Source organism: Numenius arquata, chromosome 2 (genome assembly GCF_964106895.1).
Source record: "Numenius arquata chromosome 2, bNumArq3.hap1.1, whole genome shotgun sequence".
Classification (NCBI taxonomy): Eukaryota; Metazoa; Chordata; class Aves; order Charadriiformes; family Scolopacidae; genus Numenius; species Numenius arquata.
Genome location: NC_133577.1, coordinates 80,532,155 through 80,549,277, shown reverse-complemented (window position 1 = coordinate 80,549,277; position 17,123 = coordinate 80,532,155). Strand labels below are relative to the sequence as shown.

Below are 17,123 nucleotides of genomic sequence, written 5' to 3'. Positions count from 1 at the left end.
CAGAGCAAAGGTGGTAGCAGAAGCTCTGTTATCATGGCATCAGTGTGTGCTGCACTGCATGCAGGAGGGGAAAGAGCAACAGTACAGGGTAGTAGCCACGTAGAAGCCTCGGAGGGCGCCACCTGGCTTGCTTGGTTGCCAGGACAGAGTTTTTTGTTATGATCTGTGACCCAAGGGTAATTGATGTACTTGAATGGTCAGAGCTGTGAACACCCCAACAAAGGTGTATACCACCAGCCCCTGGGATCACCATCACATTAAGGTAGAGATATCCTCATCTCTGGCTTCCGTTTCTTTTCTACTTCAGATAAGCACATGGAGTTAGGGTGACATTGTTCTGATCAATGTTCCAGATAATCACGAGCTGCTCCTGTGGCTAACCAGAGGTCTCAGCATAAGGCCAATTTGGAAGAGAAGCCAACACTCCATGGAATGGGACATCTTGATGATGAGCTGCCCCAATTAAATAGTTTTCTTAGAGGATCTTTCTTCTTGAATATGATCTTTTTTACTTCAGACTGCAAGCTTATGGTGGCTTTCCTCCAGTCTAACCTGGTCAGAAGAATGGAAGAGGTACCCTCCTCTTCCTGTTAATAGCTACATGAGCCACACAGGAGGCAGCAAGGGTATTAATGCAGGAGAACACTACCTGCAAATTCTGGGATACAGCTCTTGTATTACACTGTAAGAAACTACAGGACATAATAAGTCTAGTGCACTTATTTTGATAGCCACATGTAGAGGCCCTTGTGTCCAACCGCCTTTTTTTTTTAATAACTGCTTCACAAAATTATCAGTATGCTTCAGCTGGGACTTAAAATAAGGATATATGTATGTTGTTCCCATAAAAGCAACAATGAATCTTTTCCTCGGTAGAAGTAAACAGGAATGCTCTATGAATAGAAACAAGCCTGCTTACTTTGAAGATGGTGTCGCTTGTTCTTACAGAATCATAGAATGGTTTAGGTCAGAAGGGACCTTAAAGATCATCGAGTTCCAACCCCCCTGCCCTGGGCAGGGACACCTCCCACTAGAGCAGGTTGCTCAAAGCCCCATCCAGCCTGGCCTTGAACACCTCCAGGGATGGGGCACCCACAGTTTCCCTGGGCAACCTGTTCCAGTGTCTCACCACCCTCACAGCGAAAAATTTCTTCCCAATATCTAATCTAGATCTACCCTTTGATAAGACTGCACTGGAAAGCACCTCAAGACTAAACTCTTTACTCCGGAAATTCTATACTTCAAATAGAAATTCATATTGGCAATTAATTTGATAGCTCTACCCTAGAAATCATAAATAAAAATGAGAGATCAACATTTCCCTACCAGATGATTGTGTCAAATATTGTTAAAAATAAGTGACAGAACTTTCTGAAGTCCAATAAGGTTTTCCTAATTTTGGAATGTAAGTGTAACTGAAAAACAGTAATTTGTAGTTCACCAAACTTGTTCTGTTCAGCAGGCTTTTATACTTAAGTGTAAAATATCACATTTCTTTCAACAGAAGATGAAAAATTAGTAGATCCTCCAGTCAGGGTAGGTGAATAAAATAGGGCGCTCAAGAGCTCTTCCTTTCCTTTGCAGGATTAGATCAATCTTGACTTGTCCCATGGGCTGAAGGAAAGCGGCTGGCACCTATAAATTCCTGCTGTCCACTTGAAGCATTTCCTTGCCTTTTGATACCTGGTCCTACACACGCTGAGCTGCCTCTACCTTATGAAAGCAATATTAAATGATAGACTGATACAGTGGTTTTTATGCAATATTTTATTATCATCTTTAAATTAGCACAAGAAAATTCTAATCAAGTCACAAAGTGCAAGGATTTGTTTTTTGTTTGTTTGGGTTTTTTTTTTTTTTAAAAGCACAGTTTTTCCCCAAACAATTCCCAGTTCGTCTAGCTTACAAATTACCATGTTGTCACCCCTCCCTGTTACCAGCTTCAGTATTTTGAGTGAGAGCCAGTGAAGTGACTTGAGAGAGAGAGAGAATCCCCTTCTCCCACTACTCAACACCAAAAGCACTTAATCAGGAAATACTTTACAGTTCTCAATATCCTACTTCTGTACATGCTCCCTTTTCTGGGAGAATGACCAAGACCCCAACACAGGGCTAGAGAAAGAATATGTGCCCCTGTAGTCTAGTAATTAGGGAATTTACCTCTGAAAGGTGAAACTTGGTCTTTTTTCCCTCCTCCAAAAATTAGTTATTTTACACTAGACAGTCACTGTTAAATAACAACTGCAGCAACAGGGACACATGGATAGATTTCAACTACATTCCCTGACTTCTGATAGGGCCAGGTCATTTAAATAGGGCCACCTGAAATATGCAAGTTAACACAACCTATCACTTGTACACATAGTTGGTTATATCTAACAGTGTAACCATTTCAATTTATAAAAGAAAAGAAAACAACACTTGTTTTCAGAAAACTTTGGTATCCTGGTAACTGTGACCACACTTTTTAAGAGCAGTTGAAGATGTAGATACCTAAAGAAGCATAATTCACAATAAAAAAAAAAAATCATGGTGAGAGCAAAGCTAGTCCAGCAGAGGGGCCACGGAAATGATAAAAGATTGGAGCATCTCTCATACAAGGAAGAGGCTGAGATCGCAATCGTTTAGCTTTGAGAAGGCTTTAGGAGTAAAGACAACTGAGCCAGACACTGCCCAGTGAAAGGACAGGAGGCAAGAAACACAAGAAATTCTACCTAAACATAAGGTGGGGTTTGTTTTTGTTTGTTTCTTTTGGTTCTTGTTTGTTTGGGGTTTGTTTTGTTGCATTGTTTTGGTTTTTTTTTTTTTTTTTTTTTTTAAAACACTGTGAGGCTGGTCAAAGTCTGGACCAGACTCACCTGAGAGGTTGTGGCATCTCCAACCTTGGACATATTCGAAACTCAACTGGAAAAGACCCTGAGCAGGCTCCACTAATTGACTCCACTGTGAGCTGGGTGGTGGGACTAGACCAGAGGTCCCTTCCAATCTCAATTCTATTTTTCTATGTCCAATACATGATCAAAAAGCTCTCATGAAGATGGAAGTAATTTAACCCCTATAACATCACATTTATTTAATGATTTGAATCCACATTTCCTTGTCAATGTACAGTTAACCATCAACGTGTGAAGGCAGGCCAACACGCTTTCTAGCTCTGCCCTATAAATCCATAAACACTATCAAAGCATTTATAACAAACACCTGGACGCTATCAAAGTATCCTCATGTTAAAATAAATCAGTGAAGTACACTGAGAGATCTAAAACAGGATTATCATTCCTCAAGTTTTATCAAAATTTAATTTTTTACTTGCTTTTACATAATTACCAGATTAGCAGCACCTCACTCGGTCTGCAAGAGTGGGGAAGGAGTAAGAGGCTGTAATTACTGACTGCGAGCACGACAGCTCCTCGGCCTAATCAATCATTCCTGCCACAGACTCAACACCTACTGACCTGCTCCTAACGTTTTTGACGTAATTTGTACACTTTTACAATACTCACAGGAGTCATAATCTGCAGTTTAAGATTAGATTTCAGTTAAATTAGGAACTATAGATAGAAAAGATTAAAAATCTTACTGGTTATGAACACCAGCACGGCTCCGAATGCAGACATGGCTCAGCTAGAAAGCCATGGGGTTGTAGGACACAAGGAAAAAAGTGACAATCCCCAAACTCAAAGCAGCACAAGCACTGTGCCATTATCACTAACTTAAAAGTTATTAAGTATATTTTCTTAGAAGAGACGTTAATTACAATTAATGCTTTTTAGCAGCATAGTAATTTTGATACTTTCCTGTAACTGAAGATGTAAGGACATAAGAAGAAATTTGTTTGTATCATCGACAATTTTCATATGCATCTCCCTTAAAAAAAAAATAAAAGTGGCTGTATTGATGTCTAACCATTTAGAGTACAAACTTCACATGTAGTTTTACAACCAGCACAATAGATGAGAGAATGGTGTTTTCGGAATTCTTTAATTAATTTCTTCTTCTGCTTCAAAGGAATAGTGGAGTCATTGTCTATCTCTTGAACCAATGCAAGAAGATATTGACTTGTTTGTTGCTTTTGTTCTTCATATTCTTTAGTTGTTACACGCTGACAGAAGGTGAAGCCTTTGTAAGAAATCAGAGATTCAGATTAAGCTTAATGCATCATGCAAGAGCCTGATTTAAAAATATGATCAGAAACATAGGTATATCGATATTCCAGTTCAGATGTGAATTCTCTACAAACAATGTGAAACACATAGCCCTCCATGGGCTGAGCATGGATGAACATCTAAACATTAATTGCAAAAATAAAATTGAAAAGCAGTGGCACAATCACAATATCACAGATTATTTTGTATTACAATCAGGCCTGCGAGACAAAGAGCCAATACAGTTCTTGCAAACAGAAGAGATAATGAAGAACGCTACATGACAAGAACAGCACCTCGCAGTTGTCATGATGCAGTGATTCCCAGCAAGTGAATCAGATCCATAGCAAGGTCCAGTAGGTAATGCAAGTGAATAAATACTTCGGAGAAACAGTTGCCTCTGAACCACGCCTCTGAATTCGGGAACTTTTAGGTGACTATACTGCTCAGCATGTTTGGGGCACCAAAAGCAGAGATGACAGAACAGGCAGCAGTTCACGGTGAGGGCAGAGCAAGGAACTGCAGCCCAAGAGTTACGCAACTTCACCACTATTTAGCTATAAAAATGTTTTGAACCTATGCAGTAGAGCACTGCCCTGCAAGGATTCAAACCCCATCATTGGACAAGTGAGTTCTGGCCTGAGGAAAGGCTGGCATTCAGCTATTCCACACATTAGTGAGCAACTAGGTTGAACAAATGTCAGTTGCCAAAACGGGAAAAAGTTCTTACTACTCCTTCTGTACAAACACCATCTTTTTATGGCTCATAGAGAGTGGTAGGAACCCGAGCTGCCAGAATTTTCACATGGACCTGTCCTTCCCTTCCTTTACCATGACTCCATCAAATGTCAAATGTGAAATACTTTTTATGGTTTAGTAGAGTCAGATCAAGAAAAGATAGCTCTTTCAAAAGGGAAAGCTTAACAACTTCCAGTAGAGAGATTAACTCCTGAAACTTCAGGGTGCGTCCTTTAGGCCAGTGCTTTCAAGTGGCTTACTAGATTAAAACCAACCCCAGAGCTCCCTCAGTGTTTTTAGTGTTTTATATTTCCGGAAAACCTAAGGATTACTTGCATACAACAAACAGTCCCCTTTTCTTATCAGGGTCCCCTCCTGCTCCCACCTGCCCTTCAGAAGCTCACCAGCTAATAAAGCTCAGTAGCTCCCAGGAAAGATTTTCCTGCTGTCTCCTCCATGAGAAAAGGGAAAATGACACCAGAATATGAGGCACACTCTCCTGTGCTGGAGCGCTTACAGTCAGAACAAACTAGTTATTTCAACAAGTACATCGAATCTATATGCATTTACAGATCGAAACTCCAAAACTTAGTAGGGAGAATATAGCATGAGGTTCATACTTCAATCATCTGCTCAGTGTGCTGATGGAGATCACACAGGCTCCAAGAATACTGCAGACAGGCAACTCCTTCCTCTGTTGCTCATCCCTGTGTTCTTTGGCTGCACAATATGCGATACTCAGAACACTGAACCGGAAGCAATTTGGAGAGATTCCAGAACCCAACACAGATGGTAAAGGATTCTGTACCAAATCTACTTCCCAGGCAGCTGCTGTATTAAATATAGTATTAAACAGCACAATAAGTTACAGTGTTATTCAGTGCTCTAATGGCTTCTCTTCAACATTTAAGCACATAATGCACTGGCAATAGAGAAGTCAAAAGGATGAAGGTGAAGAGTCAGAGAAAAATTAAATTATTTAAGCCAACTCTTTTAATCCCTGTGCTGAAAGATGTTTTTTGGCATCAAGGCCAGATGGAATATTAGCTTGTAAAAGAAACGAGCTGGAAAACACATACACGTCATCAAGCATCAAATGCCTTCCTTTCAGGCTACACTACCGTTCTGTAAGTCTTAAGCTCTTAGTAAACTTTTTTTCCTTTTCTGGGTGAGCACAGAGTTCTTCAAAACACTAAACAATCAAAGGTCTGTGCTCAAGACATCTACTAGAACCCCAAACTACTGAACTCTATGAGAATTTTTAGGTGTCTTGTGGCAGAAATAAGAATGCTGTTCCTAAATATAAAATCATATCAAATTCACAAATCAAATTATAAGCATGTCACTTCAGGAAGCATGTTTTGCATTAATTTCTCCAGAAGCAGTTATTTGGTAAAAAAGTTTTGTAATGTGTTCGAAGTAGATAATTAATAGAATCCTTGTTCTCTAATATTCAGAGGTCAGTGTTTTGATTATAGCAGAAAATTTAATTATTTGGTGAGTTAGCCATTAGTCACTTTAATGCCTCACTTCCAATAAAAGAATGCAGTCTATGCAAAATTACAGTCAACTGATGATAAATTGATTTGTATAGAACGTTTTATATAAAAATGCATATCACATCATCTACCTGAATCAATATCTGGATCTTGTCCTTTCAGCAAATTCTCAAGTCTTCTACTAGTTAGTTCCAGAAGAGTTAAAGGAGTCTGAAAATACAATCCGACAGAGAAAAACGTTACAAATACAATACTTCTGTATTTTTGAAAATCTAAAGCACTCAGATGATTTAAAAATAACATCATTAACTGCTAAAGAATCTATGCCTACATTTATTCAGGTACACATTCAAAATCTCTCAAAAAATTGCACTAATACACATACACACGTTTATTTCTGACCAAAGAAATAGGAGGCAAGATGTTCTAGATATTGTTTTCCATTGAAGTACAGCAAAAAAAAAAAAAAGTAGTGTAGACCTTGAACTGATTTCAGCTTATATAATACACAAGGCTCTCAACTGCAGTTGTGAAAGAGCAAGCCACCATCCACTCTGCTGTCACTGCTATGAAGCAGTGGACGCTTCATTTGTCAGATCTGGCTCCATCTCCAATCATGAATAAAAGCCCTAATGCTCATGTCAGAACCTTTAATAACAAAAAACAAACCAAAACCATTTGGTTTTGGCTGCATATTAACACATACAAAACTCACAGTAACCACTTGATACTTTCAAACTAAACTGGAGCTAATTAGAAAAAATAAAGATCTCGCATATCTCTTTAGCTGAAGTCAGAAGTGGAAATCAATGTGTTGTATAAGAACTAAAAATAATATTTTACTGAAACCAAATCAACATTTCTGTGAGGCTTATTTGTAACTGGACAATAAATGTCTAGAGAATTTTACAGCTATCTTGCAACAGCTGAGACAATTAGTTCATCTTTCTCTAGTTTTAGTGAGAAATTTTATAGTCGGGGAAAACAGTAGCAAGGCATCACGACTGTAATGCACCAGTTGAATTCAGAAAGTCAATTTAGGGTCCGAGAAGGTTGCATCTTTTAATGTGTGACAATATGATGGTACGTAAATAAAGGAGACTATAAAATATATCTGTATTTTTAGATAACTGATCAAGTTAAATAGAAAGGCCATTACATTTTGTGGTTCTATTTATTTTCTTTAATTTAGAAGTTACATTTCAAAATACCAAAAGGAACTCTTAAGAGTTGTCAGAGTTGTACATGTACACTGGGGCACCAGAGCATGCCATCTTATTTATCACTCAGAGTACATCAGCTGACTTCTAAAAGAGAAAGACACTGAGAAACCTGAAAGTTTAGTAGACAGCCATCAGAAACAAGGTGCCAAAAAGCCTCAATAAAAATTTCTTAATAGTTCAAATATTTTCTTAACAGAAATGATGCAAATAAAGAGAGAGGATATTACATATAAAGGATTGAAAAGCTCCCAGAAAGCTGTCCTTAATAGTCTGAAATAGATTCTCACCCTACTTGACTGTACTATTAAACTGTACGTTGTGGTTTCAGTTGGGATAGAGTTAACTTTTTTAATAGCAGCTGGTATAGTGCTACTTTCTGGATTTGGGATGAGAAATACTTTTGATGGCACACTGGTGTTTTAGTTGTTGCTAGGCAGCCTAGGCCTTTTCTGCTCCTCATACTGCCCTGCCAGCAAGTAGGCTGGGAGGGTACAGGAAGATGGAAGGGGACACAGCCAGGACAGCTGACCCCAACTGACCAAAGGGCTACTCCGTACCATAGTATGTCATGCTCAGCATGTAAAGCTGGGGCAGGAGAAAGGTGGAAGACGTTCAGAGTGATTGTGTTTGTCTTCCCAAGTAACCGTTAGGCGTGATGGAGCCCTGCTTTCCTGGAGACGGCTGAACACCTGCCTGCCTATGGGAAGCAATGGATGAATTCCTTGTTTTGCTTTGCATGTGCAGCTTTTGCTTTACCTGTTAAAACTGCCTTATCTCAACCCACAAGTTTTTCCTCACTTTTACTCTTCCGATTCTCTCCCCCAATGCTGCGTGGTGCCCGGTTGCCGGCTGGTGTTAAACCACGACATTGTAACAGATGGAACGTTAAACTCTGCTCCTCAGAACTCTCATCTCCAAAAAGGCAGTTCATGGCATTTAACATTTAAAATGACAAGGCCAATAAAGAAAGGAAAATACTACCTTGAAAAGCTCAGAGTGATTCTCCATCAGAAACTGAGTCAGCAGTTCTGCTTGTGGTTTTGACAACGTCTTATTTTGTAAGATGAACTTTGTGCAAGTCTTGACAATCACCGATCTGTTATCAAACTAGAAAAAGAAGAACTCAGATTTGGCACTAGATTTACTTGCAATGTGTTAGCAAAGACTAAGTATAACAGGATGCTATCAGTGGGATGAACATCTTGATACTTGTTTTAAAACATATCACACTGGAAGGCAGGAAACAGAATACTTTAACTCTGGAGAAAAAAAACTTAGCTTTACTATAGGAAAGTGCTATTTCCCACACTAAACATAACAGATACTTACTTGTTTTTGTAATTTGTAGCCCTCTGAATCAGATGCAATGGCTATGAATGTCAGGAGTCTATGCAGTTCTTCTCGTATATTTGGTGCTAATAATTTTAAATAAAGTTGTGATGCCTCTAGAGCTTGATCTGTTTTTCCTTTTTCTGCAATGGAGTAAAACAGTGTATCCAGTGCAACTGTTCATTTTCAGAGCCAAGAATACATATTTAAATTCCAATATTAATCCAATTTTGGTTTTGGTTTTTTTTTTCCCTCTCCAAACAAAGCAGGTTATCAGGGACTTCTAAAACCTTTTGACAAGGCTCAATACAGAATTTAATCAATATAGAATTTAATCAATATAAGCTGAAAAGCTTTGTCCCATACCTAGTCAGGAAACAGATGTAGCTGGACAATATATACAGGACTTTACTATGTTCTGTGTACAATGTGCAAACACTGAAGTGATGTTTACACTGTTTGTGTTTACACACCTTTGTATTATATTCTAGGATTCACCTCAAAGTAATTAATGAGCACAACAATTCTAGCTTTCTCATTGCTCTAAAGGTTGGTTGGTTTGTTTGTTGTTGGTTGGTGTCCATCCACCCTCATCCCTCCTTTTAAGCCATTAGGTTTTAAGTTTCTCAAGGAAATGTGCTGAAGTAGAAATACTCTCCTATAAAAACCCCTTTAGATGATAATTCTAGTTATCTTCACTTTGAAAGTGAGGAACTATCAAAAAGTCAAGTAATTTTTTAAGGCAAGAGCAAGATGAGGGCAGATACAGGAATAGAACCTACACATGATTTTCTGGCCTCTGTCCTATTACTGGGACAGAGGTTATATTTTACAAGAAACAATCCAGGACTTTCAGGGGTGTACCACAAGCCATTTGAAACCATCTTTGTTAAAAAAGAACACGGAAAGAGCAAGTAAGTGACCCTTTTGCAAAAGAAGGGCAGATATAAAAGCAGGAAAGAATTGCCAAAGGACATGATCAAGACAGGTAAAAGTGTAGATAGGAAGACAGAAAGTAAAATAATTTCTAGAGAAATGTGTAAGAGTTTCTCTGATCCGTGATTAAAGCTTTACTGAGTTACTTTAAAAGACTGTAAAAAAAAAAAAAGTTCCAACATAAAAAGTTTCAATAAACCACATGGACTAGGTTTGACCAACTGCATTCATCTGTAACATAACTGAAGTACTCTAAATCTGTTTATTTTAAAGCCGACAAGCACAGCAACATTTGCTTTCACAACAGACCTGTATTATCAGTCATCTTAAATCAAAATAACAACTGAAGAAAATACAGTTATAATTGTATCTACGTTGATAACAAAATGAAGTTGTACTTGAGCTAACTGCAGCACTTCTCAAATTAATTTTGAAAGTGTTTTAAATATGTAGATGTTCATAGCTAGTTTGAGCTCTCTTGCACTATAGTCAGAGCAACAGCACTTTATCAAGGTAAGGTTAACTGCACTGGATTCTACTCGAAAATTATTATTAGAATCCAAGTTTTTATGCACTGAGGATCATAGCACTGAGAGGGGAAAACGAGTTGTGAAACAGTTAAGCACAACCTCTTAACAGTGATCTAGTATGAACTAGAACACAGCTGAGGACCCAAAACCACAGACTTAAGTTGCAAAGATGACAAAACAAAAGCAAGAATAAGAAAGTAGAATAGCCCTCAAGGTTCATGAGTCACGTAGTTTAGATCAAGCAGATAATAAGGAAAAAGATCTACAGGCAACTAAAGCATTAGATTAATTCAGCAGAATTAGACACCGTCTTTTCCCTTGCCTACAGGTTTAGCTGGTTTGATTCTCTTTAGTAATATTCTTTAATATTGGTTTATATCAGTTTTGTATTTAAAGTGCGTATACGAACTATAACATCTTTAACATAAGTGAACATTCAGCAGAAGTCACTAGTAGCTAAATCAGTTATTTCGAACAAGCATTTTTTTTTTTTTTGTGGATGGGTTATATACTTTTGCAATAGTTTCCCTTTCATGACTTCCATTATAATCTGATTTTTTTTTTTCTCCTTAGCAAAACGCCACTGATAAAATACTGCCTGTTGTATTTCCTTGAGCTTTTAGCAACAGGATCCACCACTGCTGCAATTTTTACACAGGTCAGCTGTGCTGCTATGCCAGAGAGCTTACCATAGTCTCTAAGAACTGAAACTCTTGATAACATTCCATAAAACCCACAGAACTGAAGACATAAGGGGACCTTTTTAGGGTAGGATTATTCTTAAACTAGTATTTAAATTAAAGCCTTCTCTTTTACTTGTGATCATATGTAGGGAGGGTTTTTTTTGTAGGGGGAAATCACAATCTGAACAGCCCCTTTTATAATTTTTAAAAAACTTTTTTTTACCAAAAAAATCCTAGATTCAGAACTTACAAAACCTTTTTTTGGTAAACAAGAAAAAAGTAAAATCATTGCTATAAAGTTATGTTATTAGTCACAAGTAGCAATAAAGCAAATTCTGACTAGAGGCAAGACATTTTCACAATGAGAGGAGTTATATATTGAAACAAGTTACCCACAGAGGTTGGTGAATCTCTGTTCTTGCAGATTTTCAAAATTCAGCTGGATCAGGCCTTAAGCAACTTAATTTAACTTTGAAATTTGTCCTTGCCTTGAGGAGAGGTTATGACTAGCAACCTTGAGCGTTCCCTTCCAACCTATAAATTAAAGTGCATCTGCAATAGCATTGCAAATGGTGTTATGATTCAATAAATTAATGCTTAGTAAGTTCCATCCTTTATACAGCTTTCACTTGCACTTTTTGTTCCAGGTTGCTCTTACCTATAAGTTCTATAATTCCTGAATGAATATCGAGATCCTGAGTGGCAAGAAGGGAGTCCTTCTTTTGACTATAATACTTTATTATAACGTCAAAAAGAATCTTCTTGTATGTACTCAGACTGCTCGGTTTGTTAGTGCTTTGAGGTAGCTGCTGACTAACCATCACTATGAATTGGTCTGGGAAATACTCCAAGCATTCAATTGCAGCATAGAGCCACTTGTCAAGCCTGTAGAAGGAAAAGTTAGTTTTAGTGCTTACTTCAAAGGATTAAATAAGAACATACTTTAAAGAAAATTAGATAGAAATAGCCATGCAGGTATAGTCACATATTTGAACCACAGCATTAAACTTGTTGCTTATTGAGCACTTTATGTAATTTATTTCACCGTATTAGTTCAAGAACCTGCTCAACATAAACAACTTCCATAGTTCTCTTGTGCTACAGACAATACATCTGAGGTATGTGCCGACCAAAACAAGCTGTAATCATGCCAGACTGTCACTGACCCCAGGACACTTGTCTGATTCAGCTGGGTATTTAAAACCAAACACCACTCCACTATTACTTCAACACAAACAACGACAACCCACCAGGGCTAACCAGAGTGAAAAAGCAAGGGGCTGAACCTTCAGAGAAAAGACACAAGACAATTAGTTCGAAAACAGAAAAAAATAAAAATAGTTTAAATCCCAGAAGACTGCGGAAGCAGCTTATTATGCAACCTGCTATAAAGGCATGAGTATTCTTAATTGTTTGTTGCTTGTATGACTTAACTAAGGGAGAGAAAACATAAGGCCAATCTAAAATTCAGGTAGACCATTCACTGTTCAAAGAGGCTGGAAAGTCAGAGGAAAAAGACACTGACTTAACCATTTTGTCCAGAAGAAATCTAAAAATCATAGACCTGTGGGAGGCGGAGGAAGAATTATTTTTGGCTGACTCTGGATAGAAAATAATTTGAACTGAATCAATAACTCATGTGAAGATGTAAACATTATTTAAGATCCACAGAATCTTATTTTTATCGTGGAGAACAGAAACAAAGATATTGAACTTGCTGCTGGACATCTAGCTAAACATGAACTTGTTAGAACTGCTGCGGCCAACAAGGACTGTATAACTCTGGGATGCATAAATGGGGTAATACAGTAAAGCAGAAATAGGATCATGACCTCCCTTTAGTTATGATCCCATGACCAGAGCAATCACTGCAAGCAGAATTTGATTTACAGTGTGTAAGTACATACATGGAGAGCAGGTATTTGAATATTTCAAGGATAACATGACGCTAGTTGAAAACTGGAGACAGAAAATTTGAGATACAAATTATGCTTACTCCCTTCATACTGGGGGCATTTAATCCTACAACTACTTGTAATACTGGTCGCTATTATTCATACATGGAATTTTCCATTTCTCATGCATGTTATAAGCCAGACCTAAATAATAAACTGTCTACAAAGATGCTGCTCCAGCCCCCACCCCCTGCTTAAGTAATTGTAAAGTAATGAAGTAAGCATTTAATTTTATTAACACTCATCTGACATATTAGCAATGTTAGAGGTACTTAACACAGAATAATACAGAGTAATAACTACATTTGAGATATTTTAAGAGACATAAACCCATCAATCACCCAAGAATCAAGTAACAGAAGTATAAAGCTCAAGACAAAGTGTTCATTAAGCCATTCTGGGAGGAAAAACCTGTGGAGTTAACATACTACTCAGCCATAAACCTAGTTTGGAATCAGGAGTTTGATTAGCTTATATAAAACTCCAACTATATTAATATTTTCTCCCTAAAGCAAGAATAGATAAAAACTGTAATAAAGAGTCTCTTTAGGTACACAGATTGACCTCAGTATCACCAACAGATAGAAATTGTATTGATTTGACAGAAATAAGCATTACTAAGATATATACACACAAGGAGACATGCCTTGACATATTCATTGAAGTACATGTTAAGATGGAGATCAGCCCAAGTGCAATCAACAGGAACACTACAAAAATAAGAACTTTTAAGGAAAAGAGCACTGACGATGTGCAGCCACTTTCACTTTTATGTTCTCATGATATAAGAATTCTTCAGCACTACAGCTTAGCTTCTACTTTTCTGTTGCTAACAATAGATGCCTTACTGACTATATCTTCACAGCACCACCATCAGGCACTATGACAAACAAAAAACCTCACCATAATTTTTTTTCAAGTTCTAATATCTGTTGAAGAGAGCTATAAGTGAAGTGTCTCATCTCAACACTCCCTAGTTTCTTCAACACTTGAGGTTAAAGTTTTAATTTATACTTAAAATCCTCAAGTGTCCAATCCTAAACATAAACTTTCCATGAATTCCCTTACCACTTCTGAAAAGAAGTCAAAGAAAGGTATGTTAATGCCACCCCTGTCTACAAGTGTAACAATGTCTATTTTGTTCACTTAACACAAATCTTTGATCAAGAGTAAAATCAAGCATTTATTAACAAATCCATTTTATAGATGTATAACTTACTCAGGCAAGTTTAAGCTACATGTAACCTCTCTGTCCAGAAAAGTATTTGAGATAATCAGGTCTTCTTTACCAAAACAGTCTGGTTTTGTCTTCACTGAAGACACCAAGATATCTTCTAGAAGCGGAACATCAATTAGCTGCAGCAGTCGTAGCAGAGTTTGCTGTTTCCAGACATCATCTATTACTGATACCACAAATGAACAAAAAATAAACCACCTTCAGAAATAATATCTTATGTAAAACACTAACTAACCTCTGTTTTTACTCACTCAAGAATGTTTTAAGTGTTCAAAGAAAACAAGGTAACAGCATAGTGTGAAGTTTCTGTGTTGGGGAAGAAGGGATCAAAATTGGAATGCCAAGAAAGAAGGCTTAAAAGGAAACACCTCTCTCCCCCGTCATATTAGAATTAGTAATAACCTACTCTAATCAGTAATACGTACAAGAAAAGACATATAATCATATAATACAGATGTACTTACCCTTAAAACCTATTTCCTTCTGAAGTAGTAGTTGCATAAATAGAATAGCAACATCCTGCAAAAATTTAATCCAGTTGTTTTCTTTAGTTTACTTACTATGAGCACTTACCCATTTAGCACTCATTTAGCTGTTTTGTCATTAATGATGTTAAATTCAGGACTCTATGGGGCACTGTTTAACAGAAATGAGGTACTCACTCCAAGTACATGTGGTGAAGAACAATCAAGTTTTAAGAAGAAAAATTCAATCCTCACCTCTTTTTGAAAGCAGATGAGCCGATTCATTAACCATGATCTTTGGAGGTAAAGATGCATGAACATTTATTGATTGAAGAAGCTCCTCTACCCTCTTTTTATTGGCTGCTTCTAATGCTAAGGGGTTAGAAAGTGTTGTTTCACACTTTCTTCTGCTTAGGGGGGAAAAAAAAAAAAGAATTATATGTATAACAAATATGATCAGGACACATTTATCTTCCTGTCACTTCCTGAATTGCTGTTAAATTAGGACTTAGGACTTCACTGCATCTGGTGTCTATCCTGCTGCTAGAAAACCAATCATTCACATCTGCTTTGCAGAAAGGGCAAGGATATTGATTCCAAATACTGTTTATTAGTTCCATTTCTTTTACCAGCTTCCAGCAAGTAGCTCGTTCACGCTAATTCTCAGATTTCAGCACAACTGATTGCAAAACAAAATGATTCCTGGGCTTATGCTACTTTGCCAGCCTTTATTCTAAATGACAAAAGGCAGATCAAAGCATTACCAAGAAATATTAGGTAGCATCTTCTATTTAAGCTTGACATTTCTCAAAACTAGCACATAGTTTTCAAAAGTCTCTAATACCTGGGTCAGACAGACATAACTTCATCTACAGCTAACCCACCTTAACTTAAAAAAAAATAATCAGGGTAGTTCAGAATAACTCACTTTGAACATCTTTTTGTCTTCTGTTTGCAGATTTGCTCAGGAGACAAGCTCTCATTGTCTTCATGCTTTCTTGGAAGAAGAGGAGTAAGATTGCTATTTACAAATTTGTAGAGACTAGTGTTTGTGTCTTCAAACTCCGTTTCTTTCTCATTCTTGAATAAGTAAAGCTTTGCTCCAACTGGCTCAAACACCTTGTGATCCATCAACGCTTGGCACACACGGACTCCCTTCTGCCGAGAAATATCATTACAGCTTAGGTACATGCTTTGCATAAGATGGGCCAGTACCACATCAACAGCATTTGAGCCGGTGAAACAGTTTTTATAGGTTTTCAGATGTTGTCTACGTCTTTTGATTTCCACCTGACTGTGGAGAGCATGAATAATACTGTTCCACAGCTGAGTTGCTTGAAAAGGACCATCACAATCTGCAAAATATTTATATGGAAGTTTACAGATGTTTACAAAGTTTAACATTTTAAAACATATTTTTACTCTGTGAAATTAGTTATATATATATATATATGTATATACATACAAATTTAAACTTCCTCCAGAAATCAGCTTAAATACTTCATGAATCAGTCCTCATTGTAAGCTGACTCACACCCACTAAGGTGGAGTCTACAGAAGGGAACAAAAACAGGCGAAGAAGGTTTTTTGGTATTGTTATTACCACACATACTGTATGTATATACACATACACATTAATTCATTATAGAATCACAGAATGGCTAAGGCTCACAGGGACCTTCTAGTCCAACCTTCCCTGCACAAGCAGGGCCACACAAGACCATGTCCAGACAACTTTTGAAGGTGGAGAGTCCACAACCTCCCCAGGAATCAGCGAGAAGAGCCTGGCTCCATCCTCTTTGCACCCTCCCTTCAGGTACTTGTAGATGTTGATGAGGACCCCCTGAGCCTTATCTCCTCCAGGCTGAGCAGTCCCAGCTCTCCCAGCCTCAACTAGGGGAGATGCTCCACCAGTCCCCAGCTCCTTTTCCACGTACTACTCTCACCTCAGCAGACAAACCAACGTTTGCAACACATTAAACCTGCCACCCCCCCTTAACCACGACTTTGGGGGTGGGTGAGGGACGCTACAGACAGAGGAGACCCCTCTCTCCTCTGTCCAGCACCTGCCCCCCACTCTCGCCCCTCCAGAGGCACCCTAAGGCCCCTCCGGAGCCACCCTAAAGGCCCGTCCAACGGACCCCTCAGAGCCCCCTCCCCTCTTCTCCCCTCCCCTCCCCTCCCCTCCCCTCCCCATCCAGGCGAGAAACGCACGACCCTCTGTCCCCCCCCCACCTCGCCGCCGCAGCGGCGGCGGCTCGAGCTCGCTCTGACTCCGCAGCCTCCGGAACCGCGGAGTCAAATAAACCGCCATAACGGCGGCGGGCGGAAGCCGGCGACCTGCATCACTTCCCGCCCCCCACCGCCTCCCCCGGCCGCCGCCC

The 17,123-nt window shown here is 38.5% G+C and overlaps 1 protein-coding gene across 1 annotated transcript; it reads right to left on the bottom strand.

The window, feature by feature from the left end:
- Positions 1 to 2,824: 2,824 nt before the first annotated feature.
- On the bottom strand, positions 2,825 to 17,056 carry DEPDC4 (DEP domain containing 4). The gene is made up of 9 exons (XM_074168663.1): positions 16,975 to 17,056; positions 15,668 to 16,094; positions 14,995 to 15,149; positions 14,258 to 14,441; positions 11,742 to 11,968; positions 8,935 to 9,077; positions 8,587 to 8,712; positions 6,514 to 6,592; positions 2,825 to 4,119 (listed from the first exon to the last, which is right to left on the bottom strand). The coding sequence occupies exons 1-9, from the start codon at positions 17,051 to 17,053 to the stop codon at positions 3,902 to 3,904; spliced, it is 1,638 nt and encodes a 545-aa protein (XP_074024764.1). The 5' UTR covers positions 17,054 to 17,056; the 3' UTR covers positions 2,825 to 3,901.
- Between the last annotated feature and the right edge of the window lie 67 nt (positions 17,057 to 17,123).